General features: G+C 41.0%; 1 protein-coding gene across 4 annotated transcripts in view; it reads right to left on the reverse strand.

Annotated features, from left to right (window-relative positions):
- LOC106584753 (anoctamin-3) overlaps window positions 1-23,655 on the reverse strand; it is a 95,239-nt gene that overhangs the window by 62,870 nt on the left and 8,714 nt on the right. For all 4 annotated transcript variants that reach the window (XR_006761514.1, XM_045706301.1, XM_045706302.1 and 1 more), the window contains 5 exons: window positions 17,190-17,245; window positions 11,462-11,583; window positions 9,173-9,307; window positions 8,531-8,627; window positions 6,768-6,828 (listed from right to left, as the gene is read on the reverse strand). Coding sequence is in view for 3 of the 4 variants with exons in the window: in XM_045706301.1 (XP_045562257.1) it covers window positions 6,768-6,828; window positions 8,531-8,627; window positions 9,173-9,307; window positions 11,462-11,583; window positions 17,190-17,245 (471 nt within the window). In the remaining variant the exon portion in view is untranslated. The remainder of the gene's footprint in view (window positions 1-6,767; window positions 6,829-8,530; window positions 8,628-9,172; window positions 9,308-11,461; window positions 11,584-17,189; window positions 17,246-23,655) is intronic.

Raw genomic sequence — 23,655 nt, forward strand, 5'->3', positions numbered from 1 at the left:
TAATTGTAACAGGCTGCGTGGTTAATTGTAACAGGCTGTGGGGTTAATTGTAACAGGCTGCGGGGTTAATTGTAACAGGCTGCAGGGTTAATTGTAACAGGCTGTGAAGTTAATTGTAACAGGCTGTGGGGTTAATTGTAACAGGCTGCAGGGTTAATTGTAACAGGCTGCAGGGTTAATTGTAACAGGCTGCGAGGTTAATTGTAACAGGCTGCAGGGTTAATTGTAACAGGCTGCGAGGTTAATTGTAACAGGCTGCGAGGTTAATTGTAACAGGCTGCAGGGTTAATTGTAACAGGCTGCAGGGTTAATTGTAACAGGCTGCAGGGTTAATTGTAACAGGCTGCAGGGTTAATTGTAACAGGCTGCGAGGTTAATTGTAACAGGCTGCGTGGTTAATTGTAACAGGCTGTGGGGTTAATTGTAACAGGCTGCGAGGTTAATTGTAACAGGCTGCGTGGTTAATTGTAACAGGCTGTGGGGTTAATTGTAACAGGCTGCGGGGTTAATTGTAACAGGCTGCAGGGTTAATTGTAACAGGCTGTGAGGTTAATTGTAACAGGCTGTGGGGTTAATTGTAACAGGCTGCAGGGTTAATTGTAACAGGCTGTGGGGTTAATTGTAACAGGCTGCAGGGTTAATTGTAACAGGCTGCAGGGTTAATTGTAACAGGCTGCAGGGTTAATTGTAACAGGCTGCGAGGTTAATTGTAACAGGCTGCAGGGTTAATTGTAACAGGCTGCAGGGTTAATTGTAACAGGCTGCAGGGTTAATTGTAACAGGCTGCAGGGTTAATTGTAACAGGCTGCGAGGTTAATTGTAACAGGCTGCGTGGTTAATTGTAACAGGCTGCGGGGTTAATTGTAACAGGCTGCGAGGTTAATTGTAACAGGCTGCGTGGTTAATTGTAACAGGCTGTGGGGTTAATTGTAACAGGCTGCGGGGTTAATTGTAACAGGCTGCAGGGTTAATTGTAACAGGCTGTGAGGTTAATTGTAACAGGCTGTGGGGTTAATTGTAACAGGCTGCAGGGTTAATTGTAACAGGCTGCAGGGTTAATTGTAACAGGCTGCGGGGTTAATTGTAACAGGCTGCAGGGTTAATTGTAACAGGCTGCGAGGTTAATTGTAACAGGCTGCGTGGTTAATTGTAACAGGCTGTGGGGTTAATTGTAACAGGCTGCGAGGTTAATTGTAACAGGCTGCGTGGTTAATTGTAACAGGCTGTGGGGTTAATTGTAACAGGCTGCGGGGTTAATTGTAACAGGCTGCAGGGTTAATTGTAACAGGCTGTGAAGTTAATTGTAACAGGCTGTGGGGTTAATTGTAACAGGCTGCAGGGTTAATTGTAACAGGCTGCAGGGTTAATTGTAACAGGCTGCGAGGTTAATTGTAACAGGCTGCAGGGTTAATTGTAACAGGCTGCGAGGTTAATTGTAACAGGCTGCAGGGTTAATTGTAACAGGCTGCAGGGTTAATTGTAACAGGCTGCGAGGTTAATTGTAACAGGCTGCGTGGTTAATTGTAACAGGCTGCGGGGTTAATTGTAACAGGCTGCGAGGTTAATTGTAACAGGCTGCGTGGTTAATTGTAACAGGCTGTGGGGTTAATTGTAACAGGCTGTGGGGTTAATTGTAACAGGCTGCGAGGTTAATTGTAACAGGCTGCGTGGTTAATTGTAACAGGTTGTGGGGTTAATTGTAACAGGCTGCGGGGTTAATTGTAACAGGCTGCGTGGTTAATTGTAACAGGCTGTGGGGTTAATTGTAACAGGCTGCGGGGTTAATTGTAACAGGCTGCAGGGTTAATTGTAACAGGCTGTGAAGTTAATTGTAACAGGCTGTGGGGTTAATTGTAACAGGCTGCAGGGTTAATTGTAACAGGCTGCAGGGTTAATTGTAACAGGCTGCGAGGTTAATTGTAACAGGCTGCAGGGTTAATTGTAACAGGCTGCGAGGTTAATTGTAACAGGCTGCAGGGTTAATTGTAACAGGCTGCAGGGTTAATTGTAACAGGCTGCGAGGTTAATTGTAACAGGCTGCGTGGTTAATTGTAACAGGCTGCGGGGTTAATTGTAACAGGCTGCGAGTTTAATTGTAACAGGCTGCGTGGTTAATTGTAACAGGCTGTGGGGTTAATTGTAACAGGCTGCGGGGTTAATTGTAACAGGCTGCAGGGTTAATTGTAACAGGCTGTGAGGTTAATTGTAACAGGCTGTGGGGTTAATTGTAACAGGCTGCAGGGTTAATTGTAACAGGCTGCGGGGTTAATTGTAACAGGCTGCGGGGTTAATTGTAACAGGCTGCAGGGTTAATTGTAACAGGCTGTGAGGTTAATTGTAACAGGCTGTGGGGTTAATTGTAACAGGCTGCGAGGTTAATTGTAACAGGCTGCGTGGTTAATTGTAACAGGTTGTGGGGTTAATTGTAACAGGCTGCGGGGTTAATTGTAACAGGCTGCAGGGTTAATTGTAACAGGCTGTGAAGTTAATTGTAACAGGCTGTGGGGTTAATTGTAACAGGCTGCAGGGTTAATTGCAACAGGCTGTGGGGTTAATTGTAACAGGCTGCAGGGTTAATTGTAACAGGCTGCAGGGTTAATTGTAACAGGCTGCAGGGTTAATTGTAACAGGCTGCAGGGATAATTGTAACACTGTCTTCAATGGTACAAATCTTCTAAATATCAGTTTGACACTAGATGAAAATACACAACTTTTTTTTATATACACAGTACCAGTCAAAAGTTTGGACACACCTACTCATTCAAGGGTTTCTACATTAAAGAATAATAGTGAAGACATCAAAACTATGAAATAACATATATGGAATCATGTAGTAACCAAAAAAGTGTTAGACAAATCAAAATATATTTTAGATTTTAGATTCTTCAAAGTAGCCACCCTTTGCCTTGATGACAGCTTTGCACACTCTTGGAACACTCTTTGCATTTTCTCAGCCAGCTTCATGTGGTAGTCACCTGGTATGAATTTCAATGAACAGGTGTGCCTTGTTAAAAGTTAATTTGTGGAATTGATTTCCTTCTCAATGCGTTTGAGCCAATCAGTTGTGTTGTGACAAGGTAGGGGTGATATACAGAAGATAGCCTACTTGGTAAAAGACCACGTCCATATTATGGCAAGAACAGCTCAAATGAGCAAAGAGAAACGACAGTCCATCATTACTTTAAGACATGAAGGTCAGTCAATACGGAAAATTTCAAGAACATTGAACTTTGTTTCAGAGGAATGGAAGACCCAGAGTTGCCTCTGCTGCAGAGGATAAGTTCATTAGAGTTACCAGGGTGGCTACTTTGAAGAATCTCAAATGTAAAACATATTTTCATTGGTTTAACACTTTTTTGGTTCCTCCCTGATTCCAGTTGTATTTTTCTTAGTTTTAATGTCTTCACTATTATTCTACAACGTAGAAAATAGTGAAAATAAAGAAAAACCCTTGAATGAGTAGGTACACTACAGTTCAAAAATTTGGGGTCATTTAGAAATGTCCTTGTTTTTGAAAGAAAAGCTAATTTTTTGTCCATTAAAATAACATCAAACTGATCAGAAAGACAGTATAGACGTTATTAATGTTGTAAATGACTATTGTAGCTGGAAACGGCAGATGTTTTATGGAATATCTACATAGGCGTACAGAGGCCCATTATCAGCAACCATCACTCCTGTGTTCCAATGGCACGTTGTGTTAGCTAATCCAAGTTTATAATTTTAATAAGATAATTGATCATTAGAAAACCCTTTTGCAATTATGTTAGCACTGCTGAAAACTGTTGTACTGATTAAAGAAGAAATAAAACTGGCCTTCTTTAGATTAGTTGAGTATCATTTGTGGGTTCGATTATACGCTCAAAGTGGCCAGAAACAAAGAACATTCTTCTGAAACTCGACAGTCTACTCTTGTTCTGAGAAATTAAGGCTATTCCATGCGAGAAATTGTCAAGAAACTGAAGATCTGATACAGCGCTGTGTACTACTCCCTTCACAGAACAGCGCAAACTGGCTCTAACCAGAATAGAAAGAGGAGTGGGAGGCCTAGAGTGTCTAGTTTGAGAAACAGATGCCTCACAAGTCCTCAACTGGCAGCTTCATTAAAAAGTACCCGCAAAACACCAGTCTCAACATCAACAGTGAAGAGGCGACTCCGGGATGCTGGCCTTCTAGGCAGAGTAGCAAAGAAAAATCTCAGACTGGCCAATAAAAATAAAATATTAAGATGGGCAAAAGAACACAGACACTGGACAGAGGAACTCTGCCTAGAAGGCCAGTATCCCGGAGTCGCCTCTTCACTGTTGACATTGAGACTGATGTTTTGCCGTTACTATTTAATGAAGCTGCCAGTTGAGGACTTGTGAGGCGTTTGTTTCTCAAACTAGACACTCTAATGATCAAATAGCATTTTAAAATGATAAACTTGGATTAGCTAACACAACGTGCCATTGGAACACAGGAGTGATGGTTGCTGATAATGGGTCTCTGTACGCCTATGTAGACATTCCATAAAAAAATCTGCTGTTTCCAGCTACAATAGTCATTTACAACATGATATTTTAATGGACAAAAAATGTGCTTTTCTTTCAAACAAGGACATTTCTAAGTGACCCCAAACTTTTGAACGGTAGTGTACGTCCAAACGTATGACTGGTACTGTATATACTGTATATATTTTAGTTATGGACCCTATATGTTCGCAAAATAAAAATGCCTTATTACGTAAATGATAAAGGAGAAGTAGAGTCATTCACATTCTAGATGTATTTTAAAGTGAATTGGTAGCTCAGTTGGTAGAGCATGGTGTTTGCAACGCCAGGGTTGTGGGTTCGATTCCCACGGGGGGCCAGCACAGAAAAAAAAATGTATGCATTCACTACTGTAAGTCGCTCTGGATAAGAGCGTCTGCTAAATGACTAAAATGTACATGTAAATGTACTTTCTACTGTATGTAAAATGCTCTCCAGCTATTGTGTTGATTTCTCAGGTGAATATGTTATTTGGTTGACTTGGAGCCGTGTTCAGCTCTAAAAGGATCAGTTTTGCTATAAATAGATTCAATGTGGAAAACTGTTACAGTGGTGTAATGGTAAATGGTGTGTCTGTGTGTATTTGCCCACAAATGATTGAAAATAACCAAAGCTATTGTGCCGTTGGATCATGCAACTGAGCTAATATCTTTTTTTTTTAAGCTTTAGGGACTCCAAATTCACTGAACATAAAAATAAACGCAACAACTTCAAAGATTTAACTGAGTTAATGTTCATAGAAGGTAATCAGTCAATTGAAATACATTCATTAGGCCTTAATCTATGGATTTCACATGACTGGGAATACAGATATGCATCTGTTCGTCACAGATACCTTAAAAAAAAGAGGTAGGGGCGTAGATCAGAAAACCAGTCAGTATCTGGTGTGACCACCATTTGCCGCGCAACACATCTCCTTCGCACAGAGTTGATCAAGCTGTTGATTGTGGCCTGTGGAATGTTGTCCCACTCCTCTTCAATGGCTGTGCGAAGTTGCTGGATCCAGAGCATCCCAAACATGCCCAATGGGTGACCTGTATGGTGAGTACGCAGGCCATAGAAGAACTAGCACATTTTCAGCTTCCAGGAATTATGTACAGATCCTTGCAACATGGGGCCATACATTATCATGCTGAAACATGAGGTAATGGCGGCGGATGAATGGCACGACAATGGGCCTCGGGATCTCTTCATGGTATCTCTATGCATTCAAATTGCCATTGATAAAATGCAATTGTATTTGTTGTCCGTAGCTTATGTCTGCCCATATCATAACCCCACCGCCACCATGGGGCACTTGGTCACAACGCTGACATCAGCAAACCGCTCTCCCACACAACGCAATACACACTGTCTGCCATCTGCCCGGTACAGTTGAAACCGGGATTCATTCATGAAGAGCACACTTCTCCAGTGTGCCAGTGGCCATCGATGGTGAGCATTTACCCACTGAAGTCGGTTACGATGCCGACCTGTAGTCAAGTCAAGACCCTGGTGAGGACGACGAGCACGCAGATGAGCTTCCCTGAGACGGTTTCTGACAGCTTGTGCAGAAATTCTTCGGTTGTGCAAAACCACAGTTTCATCAGCGTCCAGGTGGCTGGTCTCAGACGTTCCCGCAGGTGAAGAAGCCGGATGTGGAGGTCCTGGGCTGGTGTGGTTACATGTGGTCTGCTGTTGTGAGGCCGGTTGGACAACTGCCAAATTCTTTAAAATGACATTGGAGGCGGCTTATGGTAGAGAAATGAACATTCAATGGTGGACATTCCTGTAGTCAGCATGGCAATTGCACGCTCCCTCAAAACTTGAGGCATCTGTGGCATTGTGTTGTGTGACATAACTGCACATTTTAGAGTGGCCTTTTATTGTCCCCAGCACAAGGTGCACCTGTGTAATGATCATGCTGTTTAATCAGCTTCTTGATATGCCACACCTGTCAGGTGGATGGATTATCTTGGCAAAGGAGAAATGCTAAAATTTGTCCACAACATTCGAGAGATATAAGCTTTTTGTGCGAATGGAAGATTTCTGTGATCATTTATTTCAGCTCATGAAACATGGTACCAACACTTTTTACATGTTGTGTTTATATTTTTGTTCAGTGTATCATAAAAGGGCTTTATAAATACATTTGATTGATTGATTGATTTCTACTTTTCCACAACAGTAATAGAAAAGGCTGAGAGAAAGAGAGAGAGAGGCCACAGAAAAATACCAAATAATCTCTTTACCTACCCCATATTGCCATAAAGATAGCAAAGAACACAGTTCCTCCATTGTCGAAGAGATGGGTCACCTGCAGAAAAACACTTTGATCTACATAAACAATTTTCTTCCAGTTCCATTCATTGTAACTGGTTAATAATCAGTCAATCCAGGATTTTGAGATTCTGCACTTGAAGATTAATTTTTTTGTTGCTAAATCATCTCCCTGCATATTATGTGACTGCTTGCACATTTCACCAATCAGGGCACAATAACCACAAAAAAACAAAAACGGTCAAATCATCACAACATTACACATAAAACTGTCTGATCATCACACTCCAACATGAGGGCTCCAATTTTAACCAATCACCACACTTTTACAACATGAAATTGTTAAAGAAAGTGACACGTCAACACAATGTCCCGCCCGTCAGTGCATATCTGTGGCAAATTTGACAAAACATCATCACAAATTGCCATGCAAAATGTCAGAACTGCAGTGGAAAAAGCAAGCATTTTTTCAAGCAAATTCTAGAGACTGAATAATCAATACTCTCATAAAAATGTTTGCATGACTATCGCTTTGGATAAAGGCATCTGGTAGACGGCATATTGTTATTATTACCTTCTGGAATGGGGCACCATTACTCGAACATTTACAATATAATATCACAGCAAAACAAAACTGATTGTAATGATGTCCTTTTCAACCAGTTTTGCCCACTTCACTTCTGCATGAAAATACATCCACATCACATCCACATCCGCTACGGCAGGTCATACAGCCGTTAAACCCTTCAAATTCAACTCTGGACCTTGAAGCCACTTCCACTACTTTTGTTCTTTCTTCCCCTCTAATTAGAGACTGATTTAGACCTGGGACACCAGCTAGGTGCGATTCATTATCATGCAGAACCTAAAAGCAGCAGTAGTCTGGACCTCATAGGGTAAGATTTGAATAACCCTGCATTAAGCATTCCTGTCATGACTGCTCAGCATAGCTTAACAATAATATGCATCAACTGTTGTGTGATTGATACTCAGGGACAGTAACAGTACTAGTTAACTGTTGTGTGATTGATACTCAGGGACAGTAATAGTACTAGTTAACTGTTGTGTGATTGATACTCAGGGACAGTAATAGTACTAGTTAACTGTTGTGTGATTGATACTCAGGGACAGTAATAGTACTAGTTAACTGTTGTGTGATTGATACTCAGGGACAGTAATAGTACTAGTTAACTGTTGTGTGATTGATACTCAGGGACAGCAATAGGGACAGTAATAGACATTACATTACATTTAAGTCATTTAGCAGACGCTCTTATCCAGAGCGACTTACAAATTGGTGCATTCACCTTATGATATCCAGTGGAACAACCACTTTACAATAGTGCATCTAAATAGCACTAGATAACAGTTGTGTGATTTGATTCTCAGGGACAGTAATAGTACTAGTTAACTGTAGTAGTACTTCTGTTTACTACAGTACTTCTACACCTACAGCATACCAGCATAGCGTTCTATTTTTAAACCTGTTAGCTCTAATTCCTCAGGGGATTTACTAATCTCGGAAGCCACCAAATGTTGTGTGGCTAGCTAGCACATTTATGTTAGCGATCTCAAACTGTTAAGAGAGATTAGCATTTAATTGACCTTTGCATAGACACAGCTATTATATTCCACTCTGAGCTAACAGGGTGAAATAGAACAGAATAGAACTTAATAGAATAGAACAGAATAGAACATAACAGAATAGAACAGAATAGATTTATGGTCTAATTACTGACCTTTGCATAGACACAGCTGTCACTGAGTTTCCAGGGGTTGCAGTTCTCCTCACACATAGGACACATGATAGTAGTGTTGGCCTCACAGATCTCTTTACTGAAGGGACAGACATAGGATAACTTCATAAACAATTGAACCAGACATAGAGATCAGGCATAAAGAGATCGAAATGTATTAAAGTTAAGGTTAGGGGTGCTAAATTGAAGTTCAAGGTTAGGGGGTTAGGGGTGTTAAATTTAGGGTTAAGGTTAGGCATAGGGTTAATGTAAACCCTTTCAAATCTGCAGGCTGTATACACTGCCAGAACAATAACAATATCATTGAGAGTTGTTGGGTGTCCTGACTGGCACCCTAATCTCTTTATAGTGCCACGACTTTTGACTAGGGCCCATAGGCTCTGTTGTGCACTATAAAGGGAATAGGGTATCATTTGGGTTGCTCATAAGGGATCGGGTCAAAGGGAAGAGGGTATCATTTGGGATGCCTATAAGGGCTCGGGTCAAAGGGAAGAGGGTATCATTTCGGATGCCTATAAGAGCTCGGGTCAAAGAGAAGAGGGTATCATTTGGGATGCCTATAAGGGCTCGGGTCAAAGGGAAGAGGGTATCATTTGGGATGCAGTGTGGTGTGTCCTGACTGACCTGACTTGGCTGGTGTCCATGGTAAGGAATCCGTAGAGGAAGACGAGGAGACCCACCAGAGCTGCAGGGATCAGCATGCCAGTGTACCAACCCAGCCAGGCAAAGTACAGCCCAATCTTCTCCCCAAAGTAACGCCTGGAGAGGAGAGTCCAATGAACAAGATAAATTAGCAAAAGCTTCCTAACATGGTCGACCTTGAAATTCAGACCCGGCTGTATTTGCCAACCAGGCACAGAACAGGCGTGGCAGGGAACAAATACTTTGTAACCAACCAGGCAAAGAACAGGTGTGGCATGGACCAAGTACTTTGTAACCAACCAGGCGTGGTAGGGAGCAAATACTTTGTAACCAACCAGGCAAGGAACAGGCGTGGCAGGGAACAATTACTTTGTTACCAACCGGGCAAAGAACAGGCGTGGCAGGGAACAAGTACTTTATAACAAACCAGGCAAAGAACAGGCGTGGTAGGGAACCAGTACTTTGTAACCAACCAGACAAAGAACAGATGTGGCAGGGAACAAATACTTTGTAACAAACCAGGCAAAGAACAGGTGTGGGAGAGAACAAATACTTTGTAACAAACCAGGCAAGGAACAGGCGTGGGAGGGAACAAATACTTTGTAACAAACCAGACAAGGAACAGGCGTGGCAGGGAACAAGTCCAATAAAGAGGATAGATTAGCAAAAACTCCCCGACATGGATTAATGCAATTGGACCCCCTAACGGCAGCAGGGACAGTGTTGGCCCAGTAACGGAAAGGTCACTGGTTCGAATACTTGAGCCGACAAGGTGAAAAATCTGCCAATGTGCCCTTGAGCAAGGCACCTAATTTGCTAAAACAACACATTTCACTGCACCTATCTGGTGTAAGTGACACAGGAAAGAAGTCCATGAATTAAAATAAGTATATTATGCACATATGTCGTGTTTCTATTATAGGTGGATGGACGAGAAAACTATTCATAGAAAGTGAAGGAATTCCAGCACATACAAGTAGGTGATCTTGGATGCACAACTAACAATTTTAATGCATGTGGTGGCTAATTTCTGCATTACCAAATGAGGAGAGTTACAAACTTCACACACCAGTCAGAGTTATACTTAAAGTACATCTTTAATAATTAAGAGCTTTTTCAAAAGCACTTGACTTTCAATGATGCGCTATCTCTAATGAACCATTGAAAAGTGATTACACAAAAGTACAAAGATCTTTTATAGCCAAGATACACCCCTCTCAACGTACATGACGAACCACAGATACATAGAATGGGTCACAAGGTTAAGTTTTGTATGAAAGATATATATAAAACATAGCAGACAGCAACTGCTGTGTCAACAGTTTTCATTGTATAGACCAGTGTCTGGTCCTCCTACTCCAAACTGGAACTGTCTCTCCCTGGTACGGTGTAGAACAGAACCATTAGCTCATCCAATGGCATAAATCAATTGACAACTCTAGATATTCCCATCTCAAGTAAACCCCCTCTTGACTCCACTCCTGGACAAGCTCACTGAGGGGAGTGAGCCTCTAGGTCATACACTATCCCAAGATAAGTGCAACATCAGAGGGGACATACAATGGTCCAGACACTGCCATACACCTTCCCCCAATGCCAAAGGAGGGAGTGACTTGCGCACAGACATTGTGGAGACAAGTAATTGGTTCCCCATTAATCACGCATCCCTTCACATGGTTTAACAGATACATTCACATATGACAAGTATCTCACATAAGCATATTATGCAAATAAAACATCTTAATTATCTATGTTACCCAACTAATTCTGATTCATCCGCCACATGCATCTCACGCCAACATTTCGTCAATCAGGGTTGAACGAATCCAACTAAAAAGATAGACTAGCAAAAAACCTCCCAACTAGGTGATCACACCTACTGTACAGCTGTATTTCAGTTGTGTTAAATGCAGAGAAAATAAGTCCAATGAACAAGAAACCTCACGACTGGAGTGGACTTCTAAATTTGACTTGTTTAGACCTAGTTGTATGAAATGCAGAGGAAAGAAGTCCAATGAGAAGACAGAGTAGCAAAAACTCCCCGGCCTCCCGTGGTTGTGGGTCGACTTTTAAATTGGAACAGATCAGACCTAGCCACTCTATTTAATTCAGAAACGACTCCTGAGAAGGAAAGTTAGCCTGGGGTTTCCTGTGGAGAAGTTTATTCCTGAAAAATGACATGTCTGGAGCCAGAGAGGAGAGCCCGGGCTCATAATACAGACTCCACACACACACACACAGACACACACACAGGCACACACCAGTGGTTACCTGATAAGGTCGAGAGGCTGGTACTTGTACCACATGCCCCAGCGAGCCCACCTCTCGTACAGCAGGTGTCTGTGGTTCTGGGCACCGTGGGTCTTAATAGGGTGTCTGCTCTTGTATCCACCCTGAAAAAAAGAAGTACAGAACACAGAACACAATTAACATTACTGGAAGACAGGTAAATAGTGATGCCTAGCCTAGTTCATACTGTATGGGGCTGTAGCCAACTCTTCTATAGCCGTCCAGGGACAGAAACAGAAAACGCAGAGAATTCACATGAGTGAAAGAGACAAATAAACGTATATATTGTATATTTCTGGGAGACAGGTAGACACTAGCCTAATCCCATACTTTTGTATCCACCCTAAAACAGAAGCAAAGAGCCTTATGTAACAGGTGGAGTTCTGAATAAATCAAAACATGCCGACTACGCCACATGAAACACACCAAACAAGGGGTATGTCTAGACAGCATTTATACAGTGCCTTGCAAACATATTCATCCCCCTTGGTGTTTTTCCTATTTTGTTGCATTACAAACTGTAATTTAAATTGATTTTTATTTGGATTTCATGTAATGGACATACACAAAATAGTCCAAATTTGTGAAGTGAAATGAAAAAAATTACTAAAAAACTGAAAGGGGGTATGTATTCACCCCCTTTGCTATGAAGCCCCTTAACCTGTTGGGGATAGGGGGCAGTATTTACACGGCCGGATAAAAAACGTACCCAATTTAATCTGGTTACTACTCCTGCCCAGTAACTAGAATATGCATATAATTATTGGCTTTGGATAGAAAACACCCTAAAGTTTCTAAAACTGTTTGAATGGTGTCTGTGAGTATAACACAACTCATATGGCAGGCAAAAACCTGAGAAGATTCTGAACAGGAAGTGGCCTGTCTTACAAGTTGTTGTTCATCTTGGCTCTTTTTATTGAAGACTGAGGATCTTTGCTGTAACGTGACACTTCCTACGGCTCCCATAGGCTCTCAGAACCCGGGAAAAAGCTGAATGATATCGAGGCAGCCCCAGGCTGAAACACATTAGCGCGTTTGGATAGTGGCCTGTCAGAGGACCATTAGACTGAGGCTCGTGCACGAGGGCACGAGATGTTTTTATTTTCCCTCTCTTTGAACGAAAACCACCACTCCCGGTCGGAATATTATCGCTTTTTTACGAGAAAAATGGCATAAAAACTGATTTTAAACAGCGGTTGACATGCTTCGAAGTACGGTAATGGAATATTTAGAATTTTTTTGTCAAGAAATGCGCTGTGCTCGTCACCCTTCTTTGCCATTCGGATAGTGTCTTGAACGCACGAACAAAACGCCGCTATTTGGATATAACAATGGATTATTTGGGACCAAACCAACATTTGTTATTGAAGTAGAAGTCCTGGGAGTGCATTCTGACGAAGAACAGCAAAGGTAATAACATTTTTCTTATAGTAAATCTGACTTTGGTGAGTGCTAAACTTGCTGGGTGTCTAAATAGCTAGCCCTGTGATGCCGGGCTATCTACTGAGAATATTGCAAAATGTGCTTTCACCGAAAAGCTATTTTAAAATCGGACATAGTGAGTGCATAGAGGAGTTCTGTATCTATAATTCTTAAAATAATTGTTGTGTTTTTTGTGAACGTTTATCGTGAGTAATTTAGTAAATTCACCAGCAGTGTTCGGTGGGAATGCTAGTCACATGCTAGTCACATGCTAATGTAAAAAGCTGGTTTTTGATATAAATACAACAAAAGCAAAACATTAGATTATGTCAGCAGAGTACCCAGCCAGAAATAATCAGACACCCATTTTTCAAGCTAGCATATAATGTCACATAAACCCAAACCACAGCTAAATGCAGCACTAACCTTTGATGATCTTCATCAGATGACACTCCTAGGACATTATGTTATACAATACATGCATGTTTTGTTCAATCAAGTTCATATTTATATCAAAAAACAGCTTTTTTACATTAGCATGTGATGTTCAGAACTAGCATACCCACCGAAAACTTCAGGTGAATTTACTAAATTACTAACGATAAACGTTGACAAAATACATAACAATTATTTTAAGAATTATAGATACAGAACTCCTTTATGCAATCGCTATGTCCGATTTTAAAATAGCTTTTCGGCGAAAGCACATTTTGCAATATTCTGAGTACATAGCTCGGCCATCACGGCTAGCTAATTTGACACCCACCAAGTTTGGGACAACCTTAACTCAGAATTACTATTAGAAAAATTGGATTACCTTTGCTGTTCTTCGTCAGAATGCACTCCCAGGACTTCTACTTCAACAACAAATGTTGTTTTGGTTCCAAATAATACATAGTTATATTCAAATAGCTCCGTTTTGTTCGTGCGTTCAGGTCACTATCTGAAGGGTGATGCGTGAGCGCATTTCGTGACAAAAAAATGCAAAATATTCCATTACCGTACTTAGAAGCATGTCAAACGCTGTTTAAAATCCATTTTTATGCGATTTTTTTCGTAAAATAGCGATAATATTCCAACCGGGCAACGTTGTATTCATTCAAAGGCTGAAAGAAAAAAATGGAGTAGTCTCGTGAACGCACATCTCAGTCTCACTGTCCCCAGGCTCACCACTAACAAATTCTGCTGCTGTTCTTTGCCCAGAGACAGCAGACACCCCATTCCACTTTCTGGCGGCTTTAGAGAGCCAATGGAAGCCTTGGAAAATGTCACGTTACAGCACAGATGCTGTATTTTTGATAGAGATGCAACAGAAGGACAACAAATTGTCAGACAGGGGCACTTCCTGTATGGAATCTTCTCAGGTTTTGGCCTGCCATATGAGTTCTGTTATACTCACAGACACCATTCAAACAGTTTTAGAAACTTTAGAGTGTTTTCTATCCAAATCTACAAATTATATGCATATTCTAGTTTCTGGGCAGGAGTAGTAACCAGATTAAATCGGGTACGTTTTTTATCCGGCCGTGAAAATACTGCACCCTATCCCAAAGAAGATAAGGGAAAACATTTACATGTCTTGGAATGGCCTAGTAAAAGCCCAGACCTCAATCCAATTGAGAATCACTGCTTTTAATCAGGGCAAGGTGACCGGAAACATGACCAAATACAAACAGTGTAGCTAATCCCTCCGCAAGACAATCAAACAAGCTAAGCGTCAGTATAGAGACAAAGTACAACGGCTCGGCTCAGACAACGGCTCAGACACGAGAGGTATGTGGCAGGGTCTACAGTCAATCACAGACTATAAAAGGAAAACCAGCCCCGTCGCGGACCAGGACGTCTTGCTCCCAGACAGACTAAACAACTTCTTTGCTCACTTTGAGGACAATACAGTGCCACTGACACGGCCCGCTACCAAAACCTGCGGGCTTCACTGCAGCCGACGTGAGCAAAACATTTAAACGTGTCAACCCTCACAAGGCTGCAGGCCCAGACGGCATCCCCAGCCGCGTCCTCAGAGCATGCGCAGACCAGCTGGATGGTGTGTTTATGGACATATTCAATCAATGCTTATCCCAGTCTGCTGTCCTCACATGCTCCAAGAGGGCCACCATTGTTCCTGTTCCCAAGAAAGCTAAGGCAACTGAGCTAAATGACTACTGCCCCGTAGCACTCACTTCCGTCATCATGAAGTGCTTTGAGAGACTAGTCAAGGACAATATCACCCCCACCCTACCTGACACCCTAGACCCACTCCAATTTGCTTACCGCCCCAATAGGTCCACAGACGACGCAATCGCAATCGCACTGCACACTGCCCTAACCCAACCGGACAAGAGGAATGCCTATGTGAGAATGCTGTTCATCGACTACAGCTCAGCATTTAACACCATCGTCATCAAGCTCGAGATCATGGGTCTCGACCCCGCCCTGTGCAACTGGGTCCTGGACTTCCTGACGGGCCGCCCTCAGGTGGTGAGGGTAGGTAACAACATCTCCACCTCGCTGATCCTCAACACTGGGGCCCCACAAGGGTGCGTTCTCAGCCCTCTCCTGTACTCCCTGTTCACCCACAACTGCGTGGCCATGCACACCTCCAACTCAATCATCAAGTTTGCAGACGACACTACAGTGGTAGGCTTGATTACCAACAACAATGAGACGGCCTACAGGGAGGAGGTGAGGGCCCTCGGAGTGTGGTGTCAGGAAAATAACCTCACACTCAACGTTAACAAAACAAAGGAGATGATCGTGGACTTCAGGAAACAGCAGAGGGAGCACCCCCCTATCCACATCGATGGGACAGTAGTGGAGAGGGTAGAAAGATTTAAGTTCCTTGGCGTACACATCACGGACAAACTGAAATGGTCCGACCACACAGACAGTGTGGTGAAGAAGGCGCAGCAGCGCCTCTTCAACCTCAGGAGGCTGAAGAAATTCGGCTTGTCACCAAAAACACTCACAAACTTTTACAGATGCACAATTGAGAGCATCCTGTCGGGCTGTATCACCGCCTGGTACGGCAACTGCTCCGCCTATAACCGTAAGGCTCTCCAGAGGGTAGTGAGGTCTGCACAACACATCACCGGGGGAAAACTACCTGCCCTCCAGGACACCTACACCATCCGATGTCACAGGAAGGCCAAAAATATCATCAAGGACAACAACCACCCGAGCCATTGCCTGTTCACCCCGCTATCATCCAGAAGGCGAGGTCAGTACAGGTGCATCAAAGCAGGGACAGAGAGACTGAAAAACAGCTTCTATCTCAAGGCCATCAGACTGTTAAACAGCCATCAGTAACATTGAGTGGCTGCTGCCAACATACTGACTCAACTCCAGCCACTTTAATAATGGAAAAATGGATGTAATAAATGTATCACTAGCCACTTTAAACAATGCACTTCATATAATGTTTACATACCCTACATTACTCATCTCATATGTATATACTGTACTCTATACCATCTACTGCATCTTGCCATCTTGATGTAATGTATCACTAGCCACTTTAAACAATGCCACTTTATATAATGTTTACATACCCTACATTACTCATCTAATATGTATATACTGTACTCTATACCATCCACTGCATCTTGCCTATGCCGTTCTATACCATCACTCATTCATATATTTTTTTATGTACATATTCTTATTCCTTTACACTTGTGTGTATAAGGTAAATGTTGTGAAATTGTTAGGTTAGATTACTCGTTGGATATTACTGCATTGTCGGAACTAGAAGCACAAGCATTTTGCTACACTCGCATTAACATCTGCTAACCATGCAGATCAAATAAAATTTGATTTGATTTTAATCTGTGGTATGACTTAAAGATTGCTGTACACCAGCGGAACCCATCCAACTTGAAAGAGCCGGAGCAGTTTTGACTTGGGCCAAAAATGGCCAAAAATCCCAGTGACTAGATGTGCCAAGCTTATAGAGACATACTCCAAGAGACTTGCAGCTGTAATTGCTGCAAAAGGTGGCTCTACAAAGTATTGACTTTAGGGGGGGTGAATAGTTATGCACGCTCAGGTTTTCTCTTTTTTTGTCTTATTTCTTGTTTGTTTCACAAGAAAAAATATTTTGCATCTTCAAAGTGGTAGGCATGTTGTGTAAATCAAATGATACAAACCCCCCCAAAAAATACATTTTAATTCCAGGTTGTAAGACAACAAAATATGAAAAATGCCAAGGGGGGGTGAATACTTTCATAAGCCACTGTATTTTAATCATTTAGCAGACTCTCTTATCGCGAGAGGCTAACAATGTTCTTACCTCGTGCGGAGGAAATGCAGCCTCATATGTCCCATTTCCCAGTAACCTATTGATACCTTCAATAGAAGAACAAACACACTTTAGCAGAAGCACTAATAGAGACTGGAAAAATAAAGTTAGAATTCAAAACATATTTATTTCCCATCCCAAGACTCAAACATTGCTAGACTCCCAATCACCATTACGCAGCGGCCTCCAATGAGGATTCTATGTAAAACGTCCACACTTTTAATAATGATTATTATAATACATTATATAAGAGAGAAGCTCAATGATGAGCTAGTTATGGTCGATGTCATTATCCCCCCGGTGTGGTGATAAAATTTTGATTAGGTTCTCAGCCTCTTGCACTAGATAATTGTGTACTCTGTTAATTTTGGGACGGAGCATAGTCTCAGAAATCCTAGTCCTAAAGCTAACTGCATTAGCTGGGTATGCTGCTGGAACATTGTTACTTGTGAGGGGTAAACCGTCTCCCTAGGGAGACTACGTGGAGTATGGTGGGTGTCTGTAGCAGGCTAGTCATAGAATAGCCTGGAATACAAAATGAGGGGTATACTACGAAAGCAGGATCAATGAGTTAGCCAGGTAACTTTGATAAACAACCAGAAATAACTTTAGAATTTTCTGATTCATTAAAAAAGCTAGACATTAGACCATGACCATGTCAAGTGCATCTTTCTAAAAAATAAAAAGTAATTTCAGAATATTTAGGCAAGTTAGCTGGCTAACTCCTTGATCCTGCTTTGTAATATACCCTTTTGATATGCTTAGTTTCAGAGAATATCAGCTTGATCACTAGAAGCTGTAGATCACTTTAAGAAGAAGTGCACTGTACATAGGCCTATGACAGACTTCCTTTAGCCATGGAGAGATAACACTTAGCTCTATTATCAATGGATGGAACGCTGAGACAATGCAGCATCGTTACCACAGAGACAACCACAGACACATAAGATCACAACGGTCAACAAGCAACACTACACGAAGGACAACATAGTAAAACAACACAATCAACATAGATATTTGTATTTTATTTTTATGTCTCACTTTAAATAATAAACTGTGTTTCTTTTTTAAATGGAGATATATTGTATTAACGTGTGTCAATGTGTCACTGTATACTACTACAGATAGTACGGGTCACTCTTGTAAAAATACATTTTTTATCTCAATCAGAATAACCTGTATAAATAAAGAGACTTCATCTCAATCAGTCTAACCTGTATAAATACATAGATTTTATCTCAATGAGAATAACCTGTATAAATAAATAGATTTTATCTAAATGAGAATAACCTGTATAAATACATAGATTTTATCTCAATGAGACTAACCTGTATAAATAAATAGATTTTATCTAAATGAGACGAACCTGTATAAATAAATAGATTTTATCTAAATGAGACGAACCTGTATAAATAAATTGATTTTATCTAAATGAGACTAACCTGTATAAATAAATAGATTTTATCTAAATGAGACTAACCTGTATAAATAAATAGATTTTATCTAAATGAGTCTAACCTGTATAAATAAATAGATTTTATCTAAATGAGTCTAACCTGTATAAATAAATAAATAGATTTTATCTAAATGAGACGAACCTGTATAAATAAATTGATTTTATCTAAATGAGACTAACCTGTATAAATAAATTGATTTTATCTAAATGAGACTAACCTGTATAAATAAATAGATTTTATCTAAATGAGACTAACCTGCATAAATAAAGAGATTTTATCTCAATGAGATTAGCATGTATAAATAAAGATCTATGCAAAATATGAATAATCTGAAAGTAGAAAGTGTATATATATTGCTACAGGTATCCAGCTGTCTGAAAGGTAATTCTAAGTCAGTAAGACGACAGGGGATGTCAACAACATTAAGTCCAGACCGTTTCTACTGGCTCTCTGCCCAGGATCTCTGCTACAAAGAGTCTCAGAGTAAAAGGGTGCTGTTCTAGGATCAGTTTTGCATTTTAGATCAGAATGAATAAGATGACATGGAGAGGAAGGATCTGATCCTAGATCAGATTGTATCAGATTATATGGAGAGGGGTGACCTGGTCCTAGATCAGCACTCCTACTCTGAAGACAAGACCGATTTTGAATACGGGCCCAAATGATGCCACCATCACATCACCAACACAGATACGCACCTTCCCAGAAGCTCACAGACTGAGAGATCAGTTTCCGGTCATGGTGACCATAATAATTTAGTAGAGACTCACAACATAGAGGAGGAGCTGTTGAGACAATGGAGGACAGAGGACGTAACTAGCAAAACGCTCTAGACAGACAGAAACACTATAGTATGTTAGTGGGGTGTAGGCGCTGTCCTATTGCTGGTTATATTGTGTTATATACACACAGACACAGTGGCGGACACGTAACTAGAAAAACGCTCTAGACTGAAACACATTAGTGGGGACTGGGGACCATTTTATTTTGGGGTTTAAGGGTTAAGGTTAAGGTGACCTTTTGCAATATATAAGAGACTTCACAATAACAAGTGCTTTCTATCATATGAAAGCATGCTTTTACTGTACACACAAACAGGTTAACATACAGACCGATATTAACAAAAAGAGGATGGACATGAACATGGGACAATACATGGATGGATAACAGCCCAACTATCCATGGAGGCAAGGCAACCTAGCCTGATCTTCCATGCAAAGTGTCTAGCCTGGTTTTCCATGCAAAGTGAAAGCTTTTATAAACGCTAATATAATAATGATATATGCCACTTAGCAGGCACTTTCATCCAAAAACTTTGTTCAATGTATTATCTAGAAGTATCTACTAGTATCTAGTAGTCATATCTAGTAGTAGCATCTAGTAGTAGTATCTAGTAGTAATATCTAGTAGTAATATAGTAGTAGTATCTAGTAGTAATATCTAGTAGTAGCATCTAGTATTAGTATCTAGTCAAATCTAGTAGTATCTAGTAGTAATATCTAGTAGTAATATAGTAGTAGTATTTAGTAGTAATATCTAGTAGTAGTATCTAATAGTAATATAGTAGTAGTATCTAGTAGTATCAAGTAGTAATATCTAGTAGTAGTATCTAGTAGTAATATAGTAGTTGTTTCTAGTATTAATATCTAGTAGTAGTATCTAGTAGTAATATAGTAGTTGTTTCTAGTATTAATATCTAGTACTAGTATCTATTAGTAATATAGTAGTTGTTTCTAGTATTAATATCAAGTAGTAGTATTTCTGGGGTGATGAATAACGCTTCACCATCTGGCAGTCCTACAGACGAATCTGGGCTAGACTGTAAACTCTCCTTCCAGACTCATATTAAACATCTCCAATCCAAAATTAAATCTAGAATTGGCTTTCTATTTCGCAACAAAGACTCCTTCACTCACGCCGCCAAACATACCCTCGTAAAACTGACTATCCTACCGATCCTCGACTTCGGCGATGTCATTTACAAAATAGCCTCCAACACTCTACTCAGCAAACTTGATGCAGTATATCACGGCGCCATCCGTTTTGTCACCAAAGCCCCATACACCACCCACCACTGCGACCTGTATGCTCTCGTCAGCTGGCCCCCGCTACATATTCGTCGCCAGACCCACTGGCTCCAGGTCATCTATAAGTCTTTGTTAGGTAAAGCTCCGCCTTATCTCAGCTCACTGGTCACGATAACAACACCCACCCGTAGCACGCGCTCCAGAAGGTATATCTCACTGGTCACCCCCAAAGCCAACTCCTCTTTGGCCGCCTTTCCTTCCAGTTCTCTGCTGCCAATGACTGGAACGAATTGCAAAAATCGCTGAAGCTGGAGACTTACATTTCCCTCACTAACTTTAAACATCAGCTATCTGAGCAGCTAACCGATCGCTGCTGCTGTACATAGCCCATCTGTAAATAGCCCATCCAATCTACCTACCTCATCCCCGTATTGTTTTTATTTACTTTTCTGCTCTTTTGCAAACCAGTATTTCTACTTGCACATCATCATCTGCACATCTATCACTCCAGTGTTAATTTGCTAAATTGTAATTACTTCGCTACTATGGCCTATTTATTGCCTCACCTTCTCATGCAATTTGCACACACTGTATATAGACTTTATTTTTTTCTATTGTGTTACTGACCGTACGCTTGCTTATTCCATGTGTAACTCTGTGTTGTTGTTTTGTGTCGCACTGCTTTGCTTTATCTTGGCCAGTTCGCAGTTGTAAATGAGAACTTGTTCTCAACTGGCCTACCTGGTTAAATAAGGGTGAAATAAAAAAATAAAAAATATATAGTAGTAGTAGTAGTAGTAGTAGTATCTAGTAGTAATATCTAGTAGTCATATCTAGTAGTAGTATATAGTAGTAGTATCTAGTAGTAGTATATAGTAGTAAAATCTAGTAGTAGTATCTAGTAGTAGTATATAGTAGTAATATCTAGTAGTAGTATCTAGTACTAGTATCTAGTAGTAATATTTAGTAGTAATATCTAGTAGTAGTATCTAGTACTAGTATCTAGTAGTAATATTTAGTAGTAATATCTAGTAGTAGTATCTAGTAGTAGTATCAAGCAGTAGTATTGGTAAGAGGAGGAATGTAAGGTAAATGTTCTAGCAAACATTGTCAACATTTTCCTGTTGCAGCTGGACACTACTAAGCAATAATCCTTTAGCATGTCTGATTCAGTGACGAGGTCGGTATCTATGTGTGTGTGTGTATGTATGTGTGTGTGTGTGTGTGTGTGTGTGTGTGTGTGTGTGTGTGTGTGTGTGTGTGTGTGTGTGTGTGTGTGTGTGTGTGTGTGTGTGTGTGTGTGTGTGTGTGTGTGTGTGTGTGTGTGCGTGTGTGTGTACGTGTATGTGTGTGTGTGTGTGTGTGTGTGTGTGCGCGTGCGTGCCTGTGTGTGTACGTGTATGTGTGTGTGATGTGTAGTTCATCCCTTGGCAGCATCAGGAGTAGGTCTCTCTGAAAAATAACGTCAGCCTCTGATTTCAGTACTACATTTTTTAGGCCACGTGCACGACCGAGGGGATTTGAAGAGGATTTGTCACTCATTTGGCACGCTCTGATCTTATTGGTTGAGGAGGCATGGAGAGGTCACAGTATTATAATATTACATAGAGCCCTTCAAAGCCAAACTCTAATGAGCAAACAAGTAACAGGGCAAACAGACAAGAGGTTTGAATGAGAGGGACAAGCCTGGTCCCAGATCTGTTTGTGCCGTCTTGTTCAAGACCATAGGAGTTGGTAAGATAGCACAAACAGATCTGAGACTAAGCTAGAGATGGATGGTGTTGGGAGAAAGGAAGGTCTGTTGATTAACCTGGTCCCCAGATCTGTTTGTGCTGTATAGCTAATGCTTTGCCTAAATATCATATCTTATCCAACTCCTATGGCCATCGCTATACAGCACAAACAGATCTGGGATCAGTCTGTGGAAGGGAGAGAAAACAACAACAACATTAGCCAGAATGATGGATAATGGAGTAGACTAGAGGGTCAGCTAGCATTGGAAGAATACCAACTACAGTGGATTACATTTTAATCAACCCCCACCAACACAACAAGTCCTGCATTATAAAATATATTATAATTGCCCCCACAACTACTCTCAAATTCCAGAGGCATAAATAAGTAACTATATCCCTGAGGCATAAATAACTAACCAACGCCACCATAAATAACTAACCAACGCCACCATTAATAACTAACCAAAGCCACCATTAATAGCTAACCAAAGCCACCATTAATAACTAAACAAAGCCACCATTAATAACTAACCAAAGCCACCATTAATCGCTAACCAAAGCCACCATTAATAACTAACCAAATACACTATTAATAACTGACCAAAGCCACCATTAATAACTAACCAAATACACTATTAATAACTGACCAAAGCCACCATTAATAACTAACCAAAGCCACCAAATTCTAAATTATAGATGTCCTCCTCTTTCCTTCCTTAGTTTCTAGAGAGCCAAATGGTATTCAACAGAATGTCCCCAAAGGATTTGAAACAGTGAGCCACGTGACAATGGACACACAGATAAATGACACAAGTTCAAACGAGACAAATGTGATCAGCAGGACAGAGGAAAACAGAAAGAAGACAGACAATTCATACGTTTCTGTAATGGGTGCGTGCTGGTGGCAGGGAAGTCAGGCACAGGAGAACGAACTTGGTATAAATGGAGTCGTTTAATAAGTGCTCACAAAACTCCGAAAACCAAAATATACAAAATAATAAAAGTGGGTACAAAACCCGTCGCACACCAGAACATAACTGCACATAACATACAATCAAACAATCACCGACAAGGACATGAGGGGAAACAGAGGGTTAAATACACTACATGTAATTGATGAGATTGGAAACAGGTGTGATGGAAGACAAGACAAATCCAATGGAAAATGAAAAATGGATCAGCAATGGCTAGAAGGTCGTTGACGTCGACCACCGAACATCGCCCGAGCACGGAGAGG

This window comes from Salmo salar, chromosome ssa23 (assembly GCF_905237065.1).
Source record: "Salmo salar chromosome ssa23, Ssal_v3.1, whole genome shotgun sequence".
In the NCBI taxonomy this organism is placed as follows: domain Eukaryota; kingdom Metazoa; phylum Chordata; class Actinopteri; order Salmoniformes; family Salmonidae; genus Salmo; species Salmo salar.